Source organism: Prionailurus bengalensis, chromosome E1 (assembly GCF_016509475.1).
Source record: "Prionailurus bengalensis isolate Pbe53 chromosome E1, Fcat_Pben_1.1_paternal_pri, whole genome shotgun sequence".
Taxonomy (NCBI): Eukaryota; Metazoa; Chordata; class Mammalia; order Carnivora; family Felidae; genus Prionailurus; species Prionailurus bengalensis.
In genome coordinates this window covers 13,779,682-13,794,348 of record NC_057347.1, presented here as the reverse complement: position 1 = coordinate 13,794,348, position 14,667 = coordinate 13,779,682, and the positions used below count along the sequence as shown (strand labels likewise).

Here is a 14,667-nt window from a genome sequence, read left to right as displayed (position 1 = left end):
TGACACATTTCTCTAATATATCCACTTTGAAACCATTTATAACCATTATTTCTCACCTTGGGATATGGAAATAGCCTTCTAATGATTTCTATGCCTTCCTTATTTTTAATGCTAATGTGCTCTCCTTCAATCCGAGTTACTGTCCTAAAAATGAAATTTGAACCTCTCATTTTACCATTTAGAGATGTTTTGCTGAGGATGAAGGTGGCCTTGCTTGCCACATTCTATAAGATTTGCCTGACCAGGACTCTGCCTGACTCTCACCCGAGCCCTTGTATTCTCTCCCCCAATAATATGTGACAGTCACACTGAACTTCCTTGAGTTTCCTGGGTATGCCATGTTTTCTTTAACTCTTCAATCTTAAATAACACATGTTATTTAGTTTGCTGACGGCACCATTTTCTTTCTATCTATCCTCGTCATCCAGTTGCCTCACAGAGATCCAAGATCCAAGACAGTTGTCAAATGTGGCTAGGTATGGCTGGGAAACTAAGGAGGGAGTGACTGCCTGTGTTTACAGACGATGGTTAGATTTCATCATTAAGTGACAAGTGATGTGTGAAAATAGCTCACGGTCACTTTTCCTAAAGGTAGCAGGCAGAAATTATGGGACTCAATTATTGAATAAGTTGATCAATAAAGAACATTTCTTTTCCTGTTTTAAAGGTAATATTTCTGAAGCAATAATCCAAAACAAAAAAAAAAGGTTATCACTCTTAAGCACCTCTGGAGACAAATACTTCAAGAGTGAAAATAATGAGGTCAAAGAAGGAAGAGGTCTTCTGGGCTCTGATAGCTAAGGCAGAGGTCCTGGTGGGACCAGGGCATGAACTGTTTTCTTTGTTGCCTATTCCCCTACCCAAAGATGGCTAGTAATTAAGAAGTCCCTGCTTCATACTTCCTAGGGGATTTGTCCCAGGGAGGTTTGAAATTTACTTTGTTTGTTATTACTGTCCTCCCCCACCATGTAGGTTCCACTGGGACCCATTGTCCCGCAGGCCCAGGAAGTCAGAATGAGAGAAGTGAGAAAGGACAGCGTAGACTCAGGCAATGACTACAATCTGAATCTCTATGAGTTTATAAGGAATAAAAGAGCGAAGGGTCTTGGGCCAAAGCCCTGAAGTCTGCTTGAGACATACGTGATAAGTTAAGCTGGAGGGTATATGTCTTAGGCTTCTTCTAACCTTAGCATTCATATTACTGAGGTTTTATGTGACTCTATGGGATTGTTCTTCAGGCAGTCTAAAAATTAAGAAAACCTGCTCAAAATTCTAGAAATAGCTTGATTAGTATCACCAGATTCCATCTCTTTATTTAAAATAGTATCCATAAGTATTTCACAACAGAGTCCTCTATGTTTCGCAAAGAGTTTCCTCAAAAGAGATTTCATTTTACAGTAGCTTTGTGAGGTAGTCAGGGAGAAGGTGGTATTGGCATTTTAAAGGTGAAGCAAGTAGGATGTGAGGCGTAGGTAAAGTTCATATGGCTCTTCAATGGCAGCATTTGTAAGTAATATCTGACTGAGTTGGGCTCCTAATCAGGTATTTTATAGAATAGATGGACCCTACTTGTTTCTCAGAGAAAGGAATTCCTGAAGAGTCAGAGATGGATCCTCCCCCCACTAATATGTAGTAACAGATCTTTCCTGTGTCCAAGTGTGGAAACACATGCATATGCCTGTTTTAGCCCCATGACCTTGGTGAACAGCCTGCAGTGAGTGCACTCTTCTCTCTCTTCAGGGTTAGGAGATGTTTTTCTCATCCTGAAATGCTCTTGGTTTTTCTTGTCAATCCTGACTCACACTGTGAGAAGGGTGTCTGGAGAAGACCAGAAACTAGAGCCAAGAGATTGGAAATTATCCTCATTCTTTTTGCTTTTCCATGATCTCTCAACTTCCACTTCCATCTCATTTCTTCCTGCATCAATACTGATATTTTGTGGGGCAAATATCTTATTTTTCTGTGTGGGGTAAATCTTAAGGAAAAAAATGATAGCACTGTTGTTTGGGTAGATGAGTGTAAGCCATATAGCAGGATATCTTGAGATGGGGTAATATTGTGACCCGGGGGAGGAATTCTGGACAGTCTGTAGTGCCGTATCTGAAAATCAATACAATAGATTTAGATAAGGAAGCTATGATTTGGAAGGCCTCAGTGTCAGTGAATGTTTCAACCTCCACTATTTTCGGTGAATGCTGAAACAAATAAGAAATCCCTTGGGTTGTCATAAATTTCTTTCCCTTCCTTCCTTCTTCCCTTCCTCCCTTCCTTCTTTCCTTTCTGTCTGTCTCTGTCTCTGTCTGTCTCTCTTTCGTCACATTGTTCTAGATGCTAGTGTTTGGCTGTGAACAAGATAGAACTTCCCCCTATCCTTAAAGTCTAGCAAAGAGAAAATAATCGCTATTTAATGGTCTGGAGGGTGAATTACTAGGTGACAGGAAGGAATGAGGTGGAGACAGCATGTGTCAGGAAATGGAAAATGTGATGTCATATGGTGGGTGACAGCAGGATGCCTTTGAGAAAATGAGAAATACTTGGTATAGCTGGAGTGGAGAGAGGGCTAGGCATGAGCTAATTGATCTGATGAAATAGGGTCTTGTGGGTCATGTAAACCGGTTTGGACTTTATGTTAATGGAAAGAGGAAACTCTTCAATTAGAATAGTGACACAAGCAGGTTTGACTTATAAAAAGAATGATTCTGGATAATGTCAATGGGATGGAAGGGAGCGAAGGTAAACGTGGAGAGACCAGACTTGTTGTGATGGTTCAGTTGAGGAAAATGACCTGAATGGTGGCTGTGGGATATGTAGCCCACATACGAGAAGTGTATGTACGTGGGATATGTATACGAGAAGTGAGAAGAAAGGGAGACTGGTAACATACAGTAAATGCGTGAGGAGCACGAAGAGAGGAAGGAGTCAAGGACGGCTCTCAGGTTTGACTCGAGTACCTTCTAGGCAGTACTGTCAGTCACCGAAATAGAGCTACTGGGAGTGGAGCCCCTCTGGGTCAAGGAAGACAATAAACTAAATTTCACAAAGATTGGTTTCAGAGTAACAATGAGCCATGCAGGAAGATGGCCATCAGAGAGCTGAACACCCAGGTCTATAGCCCAGACGAGCTATGTGGGCTGGATAAATACACTTGGGATTCACTGTCATATTTAGGAGAAGTGTAGGAGGATTCTGAGGATCACCAATATTCAAACGATGACTGAACAGGAGACGTTCTCTAAGGACTCTGTGAAGGCATTCCAAGGGAGATAGGGGAAATCTGAAACTGAGGTGTCACCACAGCCAAGAGATGGGAGAGTTTTAAAAAGGAAGAAGTGACTATTAGTGTTAAATGTGATATGTTATCTGATTTAGAGGCTTGGAGGCCATTGGAGACTTGTATTTTCAATAGAGTCAGCTGCCACCTGTTTCTATATTCTCACTCATCCACCATTTGACAATAGGCCACTTGCAATGGAAATATATTTATTTCTTATACTTGGATTTTAGGGTCTGTTATTTTCTTCATAAATATAATAGAGTCACAGAATGATAGAGAGGAACCAAACTGTCGTCTCAGAGTTCCTCCTTCTGGGCCTGCCCATCGAACCAGAGCAGTGGAATCTGTTCGGTGCTCTGTTCCTGGCTGTGTATGTTACCACCGTCCTGGGGAACCTTCTCATCGTCGTCCTCATTCGCCTGGACTCCCACCTCCACATGCCCATGTATTTGTTTCTTAGCAATTAATCCTTCTCTGACCTCCTCTGACCTCCTCTGCCACAATGCCCAAACTGCTGCAGAACATGCAGAGCCAGGTCCCGCCCCTCCCCTATGCCAGCTGCCTGGCCCAGATGTATTGTTACTTGTTTTTTGGAGTTCTTGAGAGCTTCCTCATTGTTGTTATGGCCTATGGTCGCTATGTGGCCATCTGTTTTCCTCTGCACTACACCACCATCATGAGCCCCAACCTCTGTCTCTCCTTGGTGGTGCTGTCCTGGGTGCTGACTACTGTCCATGCCATGTTGCACACCCTGCTCATGGCCAAGCTGTCCTTCTGTGCCGACAGCATAATCCTCTACTTTTTCTGTGACATGTCTGCTCTGCTGAAGCTGGCCTGCTCTGACACTCAAGTCAATGAGTTGGTGATATTTATCATGGGAGGGCTTGTTCTCGTCATCCCATTCCTACTCATCGTCATGTCTTATGCACGGATTGTGTCCTCCATCCTCAGGGTCCCTTCTGCCAGGGGCGTCCTCAAGGCCTTCTCCACCTGTGGCTCCCACCTCTCCATGCTGTCTCTCTTCTATGGGACAGTTATCTGTCTCTACTTGTGTCCATCAGCTAATAATTCTGCTGTTAAGGAGACTGTCTTGGCCATGATGTACACTGTGGTCACCCCCGTGCTGAATCCCTTCATCCAAAGTCTGAGGAACAGAGACATGAAGGGAGCCCTGGGAAGAGTCTTTTGGAAAAAGAAAGTATCTTTCTCTCTAAAATGGTAACAATTTGGATTTTTACATTATTTAATTCAGTGGGTATAGTAATGTTGATAATGGAATATGACTCTAAATCAGTGTTTTTTCTCCATTAATTTTAAAGCTATCAAATTTTCTGTCCAGATAAAAACCCTATGCTAAAGGCAAATATGAAAATATGGTAACTACTTAGCTGCTTTCAGGTAGAGTTGGGGGCAGGAAACCAGTTTGATGTGAATCCATATTTCCCGTTTGCCAGGTGGAATTGAAGTTTGAAAATAAGACTTATATACCTTTGTGCAAAACATCTATTATTGATTTCAATTCAGAAATTGTCTTCTTCCAACATCACTGTCATCATTGCTTTTCTTCCTGCTCAAAAATCCTCAGTGATGCACTCAAGTGAAGAAAGAATAAAATCCAACCTTTCTTTCTCACAGAACACAGAGAATCCTGGAGTTCTCAACTTCTCTATACACCTCACTCTCCACTATGAATAAAAGCACTTCTTATTTCCTTCTCTCCATCCATATGCTCACCTCATTCTATCCTTTGATTTTAATTTTATTTTTTGAGCCAGATCAGAAAAATTGTTCTTTACAAAAGAGAATAAGTAGCAAACACTTGTTGGGTGCTTTTGAATGTGTCAGGCACTTTTCCAATCTATTAGTCTACCACCTCTATGATGCTGGCCCTATGGTCATCCTCATTCTATAGGTAAAATGATAGGTTAATTTACTGCCCAACATCACATAAGAAGTTAAGATTGGAACCCAGGCAGTTTGGTGTGTAGCCCAAGATCCTCATGACTACACTATACTGCATCTTGAAACTGCCAAACTGTACTCCCTCCATTGTAGTGGTGCATTCTGTCCAGTTCTAGTCATTTGTCAGTAGATCAGGCTTTCACATATTTCTTTCATGTCTTCATTTTTCTCATTGAATTTTGCTAATACATAATCATAAAGTATAGAACAAGAATTGTAAGCCCATATTCCAGTGGCCAAGCAGGTAATGTACATGAGTGTTAAGTAAGCCAGACGCTTACCACAAGGATGCTTGGGTGGCTCAGTTGGTTAAGCATCCGACTCTTGATTTTGGCTCAGGTCATGATCTCATGGTTTGTGAGTTTGGGCCCTGCATCAGGCTCCGTGCTGACAATGCAGAGCCTGCTTGGGTTTCTCTCTCTCTCCCTCTCTCTCTCTCACCCTCTCACACGTACACACACACTCTCTCAAATAAATAAATAAATAAATAATCAACTGCAGAAATATGATCAAAGATTTTTTATTTTATTAATATATGGAATATGCCTCTATCATAGCTCAAAAATATATGCCACTGGAGATGATATTTTAACTTTGATATTGAATAAATTATAAATGAAAATAGAAATACTTAATTATTAAATACACTATTGTATTTGTAACTCCTTTGATTTGGAAGCAAAACCTGGCATCTTTTCTTCTGACCAAGATGTCAGTGTGAAGTCCTTTGTTTTATCTTGAATTGTTTAGTGGAGAATTTAGGATTGGATCCATTAACTGGGAGTGATATTTAGATTTTTTTTTCCTGTTTAATAATACAAGATCTGTTCACAACCACATGCACTTTGAATATGGATCAAATCTTTGCACAAACATTTATATAATTAGGATCACTTTTCTGGAGGCATAAGTAGAACTCTAATATTCCAATGTTGTCATAATATTTTTCAGTATTATATCGCACGGTGTTCCATTAACTTGAATATTTGCTCTTCATTTAGTGTATTAATTGGGAAAGGTAAACTAATATGTTCATATAACATATAATGTTATTTTATTGTCATAAAATTGGGAATAAATGAACATTTTACAAGAACTCATCATTCAGCTCCTTAATTTTGTGTATGTAGAGCGGTCATTATTTTCATTCCTGTAAATGTATTTTAACTATGATGAGTAGTTTGCATTATTCTTTGCCAAATTATGTTTTCAAAGTACAGTTTTTTCAAAAGGAATCAGTCAATTGAATGATATATTTGTGCAATTATTTGTGACTGTATTTGCAGAGAAGTATTCACAATGTATTCAGACATGATTTGCATATCAAGATGACCCCATGTATTGAATCCAATCTTCACAAGTGATAGGAGAGGTTTTTAAAAACTTATTGTATAACATGAGTAACTCATTTTTTTAAACATTTCCAAAACCTTTTTTGGTCCCATGTCTGACCTCCACATAGTGCCAAAGGCTACCATATTGTTTATTCAATTTTTAAAGTGGAGCACTGGCCAGCTGGTTCAATTCATGGGAACGTATTCAGTTTATGATATAATTACTATTCTATTAAGTCTTTTAGTTTTGAAATTTTAGCATTGAAAAATATTATAATAAATGACTCACGTTAGGTGTCATGGAAAATATTGTCACTTCAGATTTATTTTTTTTAAATTTTATTTATTTAAGTAATCTCTACACCCAACGTGAGGCTCAAACTCACAACCCTGAGACCAAGAGTCACATACTCTACCAACTGAGCCAGCCAGACACCCTGGGTTTAATTTTTAAAAACAAGTTTGATATTATCACTAATACTATCAGAGTGCAGTTTGTAGTAGACTTACTAATTTTGACCAGCTAACATTACAATTTTGAAGTTTTTTTTCCTCTAATAAATATATAACTAATTTCTTGATATTGTGTCAAATAGGGAATCTTTTCCAAAGTTTCTTTGGAAGGATCAAACCTTTTATCAACATCACAATTAAATATAGTGAATTCAGTGGTATTATTAATGTTTATATTCTCATGTGGCAAAGCACGAATGCTGCTTTCTGTTTGAGGCACATAATTTTTGCTAAATCCCAAAGACCATGATTTACTATTCAAAATCTGTAAAAAGTGTGAAGCCCAATTATTTCTTTGAATACAACAGCATTGCACAATATCATTGTTGATTTTATAATCATATTGGAAAATGAATGGAAAACTTCAGTCTTCTTTTTGCTTCTTAAACTTTTCATATCATAACTTTTTTTCTACACTGATCATTGTAAGATTCATTTAATGTAAAATAGGTTTGACACAGGTGCTCTTTGCTTGCTAATTAAACGTGTTGGGATACGGTATATTCCAGAAAGAAACACTCGGGTTTTTCCCCCCAAAATACAATTATTTTTCCATTTTTGGTATCTGCAGTGAATCCAGAAAATATTACCTTCTTCTGAGAAAAGCAGTGCCAAGAAGGCAATGATACATGCTGATGAACTGGAGAGTTTATGCCGTGTCTGAAAGGACAAAGTGCTACCAAGCACAGGAGGTTGCTTTTGGGTGGGAATGTAGGCCCAGGACCACAAATGCTCCCAGCTGTTCGGCCCCATGTCTGACCTCTGTTATTATAGATGCCCGACATTTTGTGTATCCAATTTATTAAGCAAAGCATTGTCCAATTCCTAGGAGGACATTCTGTTAAGCATAATTATTAAACTATTAACTATAGATTTGGATTTTTATGACAATCTTTCAACTTCTAGTGTTATGTCTTATAGGTAGCATACAGTTGGGAATATTTATTTTATCCATTCAGACATTGTATATCTTTTAGCTGGTGAGTTTATCCATTTACATGGATTCCACAGCATGGTGGCAATATGATACCGTGGCCACATAAGTTGAAGGTTCTTATTTGCAAAATTCTGGTATTAGTGTTAGTGTTACCTTATTTATTTTGAAGGCTTTTTTGATCAGGGGATCTTGAGTTACACATACATGCCTTTCCTTCACCACGGATACATAAACTCATTCTGAGCTGGAGCTATGTCCTAATCACTCCTGTGTCTCCTATAAGATAATGCCTTGCGTGTGGTAGAAAATTCCCAGTCTCCACTTCAGTCTCCAAAATTACCTCATGTCACCTTCTGGAAGGCTTTACCTAGAAGCAGTCTTCCCAGAGCCCCATGCATGTCCTTGTTCCTCAGGCTGTAGATGAAAGGGTTCATCATGGGGGTCACCACAGCATACATCACTGTGGCTACTGAATCCTTCATGGAGTAGGATTGGAGAGGCTGCAGATATACCATACAAAGTGTCCCATAGAAAAGAGAGACCACAGCCAAATGAGAGGCACAGGTGGAGAAGGCTTTGTATTTACTAGAGGCTGAAGGTATTTGGAGGATGGTTCTGACGATACGAATGTAGGATATCATCATGAACCCAAAGGGGGTGAGGAAGATAAAGATGCCTGTGGTAATCAGCACTATGTGAATGATCTGGGTGTTGGAACAGGCCAACCTCAGCAGAACATACATCTCACAGAAGATGTAGTGGATCTTCCGGGAACCACAGAATGTCACCTTGGTCATGAAGAGGGTGAGGGTGAGGCCATAGAGGAGAGAAAGTGACCAACACAAGGTGAGGAGCAAAATACAGAGTGCAGGGCTCATGGCTGTGACATAGTGGAGGGGGCGGCAGATAGCCACATAGCGGTCATAGGCCATCGTAGCCAGGATGAGATTGTCCAGTGTCACCAAGGAGACCAGGAAGTAGAGCTGTGTCAGACACCCCGCATAGGAGATGGCTTTGTTCTGGGACTGAAGGTTCACCAACATCTTGGGGATTGTGTTGGTGACAAAGAAAAGGTCGGTGAAGGAGAGGTTGGCCAGGAAGAAGTACATGGGAGTGTGCAAGCGGGGATCAAAGCTGATGGCCAGGATGATGAGCACATTTCCCACAACTGTGACCAGGTACATGGATAGGAACATCCAGAACAGGACTTGCTGCTGCTCAGGACTCTCTGAAATCCCCAGGAGTAGGAAGTCAGAGATTCTAGTCTGGTTGCCTCCATCCATTTCCCCAACTGTCTACAATATCAATACCACCAAATGTCTGCTAAGTGTCCTCTATTGAATAAGTACATTCAGATGAGCAAAATAAATTATTTTCTTAGCATTAAAATTGTCTTAATTTTATAAAAATATCATTAAAATAGACTCAATTTTATATTTTTTTAAACAAGAAAGAAATAACAGACACAGAAACAGAACATGGAAAATGTTTATGAACCTTAATCATTCCAGCAACTGCTAATTTGGCATACTCAATGTTCTAAGAATTATGTCTGTGTCATATATGAAATCCTATTGTCTTAAATACTCTTGCAGTGCTTAAAGATGATATGTAGTGCATATTGCATAGGTGTTTCAATGATATTTTATATACATTATAAAAATGGGCATTACACAAGTGAACAAAAAAGAGTAAGTAAAAGTATTGGAAAAGAGAAAGAAAAATAATTATTTGCTGAAATGAGAATTTATCTGGGAAATCTAAGACAATCAACAGATAGGCCATTAGGAATAAAAAGGGTTTACATTGGACTGGACAATCACACAATACGTGGACCCCAAACTAATGGCACTTGCGTAGTCATATCATGTAGTTAGTAAGATTGCATTGTCAGAACACTTGAATTCCAGCCCGAGTGCTACCACCGGTCAGTTGTCTGGTAATCATTCGTGCTCTTTAATAGCCCATTTCTTCATGTGAAAATTAAGTCATAATGTGCTTAACACAGAGCGCTTGTCTGCAGTGAGCAGTCAAGAAACGTTGCCTATTGTCATTACATGTAGACAATCATCAGAAGTAGGATAGAAGCTGAGGTGAAACAATTGCATCCACACTATCACCAAACAGATCTATGCATTGAGATGTTAACAGGAATCAGACTGGACCTTCACCATCTCCAGTGAGGCATGATGTGTACATTTAAGAATAGATATACCATGGTACCAAGCAGAAAGATAAATTTGTGGCACTGGTGCCTATTCCCTTGAATTAATCTAAATTTAATGTATTGAAACATAAAATTCTAACACGGTTTTTTTTTTAAAATTTTTTTTTTCAACGTTTATTTATTTTTGGGACAGAGAGAGACAGAGCATGAACGGGCAAGGGGGCAGAGAGAGAGGGAGACACAGAATCGGAAAATGGCTCCAGGCTCTGAGCCATCAGCCCAGAGCCTGACACGGGGCTCGAACTCCCGGACCGCGAGATCGTGACGTGGCTGAAGTCGGACGCTTAACCGACTGCGCCACCCAGGCGCCCCTCTAACACAGTTTTTAAGAAATAAAAGATAATCTAAATGTCATCTACAAATAAGCATGAAAATAAGCTAAGAAAATGTAGAAAAAACAGAGTGAGGAGACACTTGCTCTGTGAAATATCCAGGACTCTAAAAATAAAAAGGTGTATTAAGGCTAGAATGAAAGATGAATAGTGTCATTGACTGATGAATAGATAAAGAAGATGTGATATATATATATATATATATATATATATATATATGCAATGGAATATTATTCCTCCATAAAAAAGAATGAAATCTTGCCATTTGCAACAACGTGGATGTAGCTAGAGAATATTATGCTAAGTGAAATAAGTCAGTCAGAGAAAGACAAATACTATATGATCTCACTCATATGTGGAATTTAAGAAACCAGACAAATGAGCAAAAGGAAAAGAAGAGAGAGAGAAAGAGACAAATTAGAAGACAGACCCTTAATTATAGAGAACTGCTGATAAGCAAAGGGGAAGTAGATGGGGCGATGGTTGAAATAGGTGATGGGGATTAAGGAATGCACTTGTGGTGAGCACCAGGGGTGGTATGGAAATGTTGAATCACTATATTGTATACCTGAAACTAATAATACACTGTATGTTTACTAAATGGAATTAAAATAAAACTTAAAAAAAATTAAAAGGCAACTTCAAAAAAAAAAACATATCCATAGAACTAAAGGAAAACATGTTTAAAGAAGTAAAAGAAGGGGCGTCTGGGTGGCTCAGTCAGTTAAGTGTCCAACTTCGTCTCAAGTCATGATCACACCGTTCCTGAGTTCCAGCCCCACGTCGGGCTCTGTGCTGACAGCTCAGACCCTGGAGCCTGCTTCGGATTCTGTGTCTCCCTCTTTCTCTGCCCCTTCCCTGCTCGTGCTCTCTCTCTCTCTCTCTCTCTCTCTCTCTCTCAAAAATAAATACTGATTAAAAAATTAAAAACAATAAAGGAGTAAAAGAAGGTATTATGACAATGCCTATCAAATCAAGACTATCAATAGGAGGAAGGAATTTTAAAACATAATCACAGGGAAATTGTGGAGTTGAAAAGTGTCATAATTAAAACAAAAAAGTCCCTGGAGGGGCTCAACAGTGAGTTCAAATGGCAGAAGGATTAGTAATCTTATAGATGGATTGATGCAAGCCGGAAAAAGAGAGAAAATGAAGAAAAATGAAGAGAGCCTCAGGGAAATGTGGGACACCATTAAGCACACCAACATATATGTGGCGGGAGTACTGGAAAGGGGAGAGAGAGCAAAAGAGAGGAGCAGAAAAATGTTTGAAGACATAATTAGTGAAGAATTCCCAAATTTATTGAAAAATACTTACACATCTAGAAGCTCAACAAATTCCGAGTAGGATAAACAGAGAGAGACCCACAAACAGACTCACCACCATAAAAAATCTGAAAGGTGAAGACAAGGAGAAATCCTGAAAGCTGAAAGAAACAAATATCTATTTATACAGAAATGCTGATGACACTAACAGTTGACCTAGCAGAAACAATGGGGGACAGAAGGCACTAGGATAATATATTTAAAGTTAAAAAAAAACAATAAAACCCCCAAATCCCATAAAACAAGAATCCCATGTCCAGTGAAGCTCCTTTTCAAAATGAAGACAGTATAAAATATTTCTCAGGTCAACAAAACTGAGAGAATTTGTTCTTGCCAGTCCTGCCTTCCAAAAAACACTGAAGGAGTTTTTTTGAACTGAAAGTAAATGACCCCAGTTGGTAATTTGCACACACACAAGAAACAAAGAACAGCGGTAAAGGCAGTTAGGTAAATATACAATACAGCTTAAGTGCTTATTTTCTCCTTTCTTGCCTTAACTGATTTATGAACCAAGTATATGAAATAATAGGTAATGGTATATTGTCAAGCTTATAGTGCATAGATATATAACATATTGTCAATAACAGGACAAGGGATGTCAGTGGGATCAAAGCTGTATTGACTAAGGAAATGACTATAGAAAGGTAAAGTCATAATTATGACAATATATTGTTGGGTTATATGCTTATATAAATATGTATATATATATGCTTATATATATATTGGGTTACATCTCTCTCTCTGTGTATATAGATATAACATCTAACATTAATAGATGTTATAATAGATTAATAGATGTTATATATATATAGATATAACACCTAACATTAATAGATGCTATACCTATAACAATAATAGTACAAAAAAGAGGGGAAAGGGAATAGATCTCCACAAGAATTGTTTCTATAGGTCACTGGAATTAAGCTAGTACAGATCTGAAGCTGCTTCTCATATGTTAAGGTGTATATAGGAGACCCTAGAGCAGCCACTAAAAAAAAAATCCAACTCTCAAAGAATATGGCTTCAAAATCATTACAGCAATTAAAATTCTACATTAGACACTATTCATTTAATGGAAAAGAAATCAGTTAAAGGAGGAATAGAGGCACGACAAGACATGAGACATGTAGGAAACATTATTACCTTCTGGTCTTTGTGCTTTTATACTTGCCCTATCCTACATTTTGCTTAAATGTCTGTTTCCCACAAGACTGTGAGTGCCTCAAGAACAGGGACATTTTCCTCATTGTATCCCAGGGCCTTGCATGGCACCAGACACAGCATAGGCTCAACGTATGAAGGTGGAACTGAACTGTATGGAGTATTAGGCATTCCATGCATTTGAAATGAGTGAATGAAGTACAGTGATCGGCGCCAAGAGCTTTTCAGTAACACTACAGATAAAATGCAGTTGTTCGAAAAATCAACCAGCGTGCCAGGGTAAGTGGGCCTGTTCTGGAATTTCAATCTGGAATACGATGAATTCAAAGTAGCAGCTAAACAAACACATGCAGATGTGCGGACAGGGAGTAACCCAGGGGATTAAAATAGCTTGGAGCTCCAGTTGAAGGGTAAGGGAGAAGGCCCAGCATTTAGCAAATGAACAGATTTGTTATCTTCACAAAATCCGATCCCCACATATCCAGTGTGGGTGGTACGGCGGGAGGATATTTTGAGTCAGAAGTTTGGGTCCAAGTGCTAGCTTAACACATATGAGCCAACAACTACCTCCTACTGAGCACTGGCTAGAAAACGTGTTGTAAAATTTTGTATTTAGTTCACACAAAATCACAAATTGACTCTAATATTCCAATTTCTTGATAAGGTGGCTAAGACTTAGGTTAATGAGTTTACCAAGTTACAACCAGGAACTGATCAAGTGGAAACGTGAGCCCCCTTCTTCTGTCTCCAAAGCCCATGTCCCAAGCAGTTTGCCACACTTGGAAGAAGGCGAATAATGCCCACCCGAATAGAGGTTTGGAGAAAGAGATGAAATGCTGTACATGGAAGCACTTCTTCAGCCTAACTGGAAGTGATTGTAAAGGGAGCTCTATTCTGAACAATTTTCTCAAACTTCTATCTCCTACCTCCTCCAGTAGGAAACCCTGCTCTCAGGACAAAGGGGCATCAGGGGCCCTAGTCTCTTCCCCATCCTGGGCCTGGCTCTCCCCCCACCTCAAACAGAGCAGTCTCAGCCCGCCTATGTCTGCAGAGAGTGACTCACAGGCAGACTTGTTAGTGGCCAGCCCCTCGGTGCTGTCTACATGGGGGAGAAATGAGTGCCAGAATGTATCGTCTTGGGCTTCCCATACACGGGGTGTTATTTGTCCAAGTCAGCAGCTAGGGAGTAAACCAGAGACAAAGAGAAGAGCCAGGCTATCTCCCAGAGAAGCTAGTGCTCTGCCAGTGAAGAGGGGTGGGGTGCGGGGGTTGGGGGGGGGGGAAGGGGGAGTGGATTCCCTATCACAGAAGGCATTCAGACATTATCATGCAGGCGGAGTGGTTGTTTCAGAGCTGATTCAGCTTTTGTGGAAGTAGGTGAAGGTTAAGATCTCTTTTAACTCAAGATTCCAAACCATAGAGTAATCATATGGTGGTCCTTCGGCCTTTGCGTGAAAATGGAAGTACTCTTAGCACAGGCTCTAGAGACTTTCCCTATATACAACTTCCCATATCTGTGGTTTATTACCATATACTTCACCTATGGTTCAATACCATGAATGAGATAGTTTGTTCTCCTAGTACTTAAGGGAGAGTTTTCGC

The 14,667-nt window shown here is 39.5% G+C and overlaps 1 protein-coding gene and 1 pseudogene across 1 annotated transcript; one reads left to right on the top strand and one right to left on the bottom strand.

Moving 5' to 3' along the window:
- The first annotated feature begins 2,717 nt into the window (after positions 1-2,717).
- LOC122486043 lies at positions 2,718-4,496 on the top strand (annotated as a pseudogene).
- Positions 4,497-8,361: 3,865 nt separating this feature from the next.
- LOC122484723 (olfactory receptor 1D2-like) lies at positions 8,362-9,342 on the bottom strand. Its single transcript, XM_043582673.1, has one exon. It carries the CDS (start codon positions 9,301-9,303, stop codon positions 8,362-8,364), a length of 942 nt encoding a protein of 313 aa, XP_043438608.1. The 5' UTR covers positions 9,304-9,342.
- Positions 9,343-14,667: the final 5,325 nt, after the last annotated feature.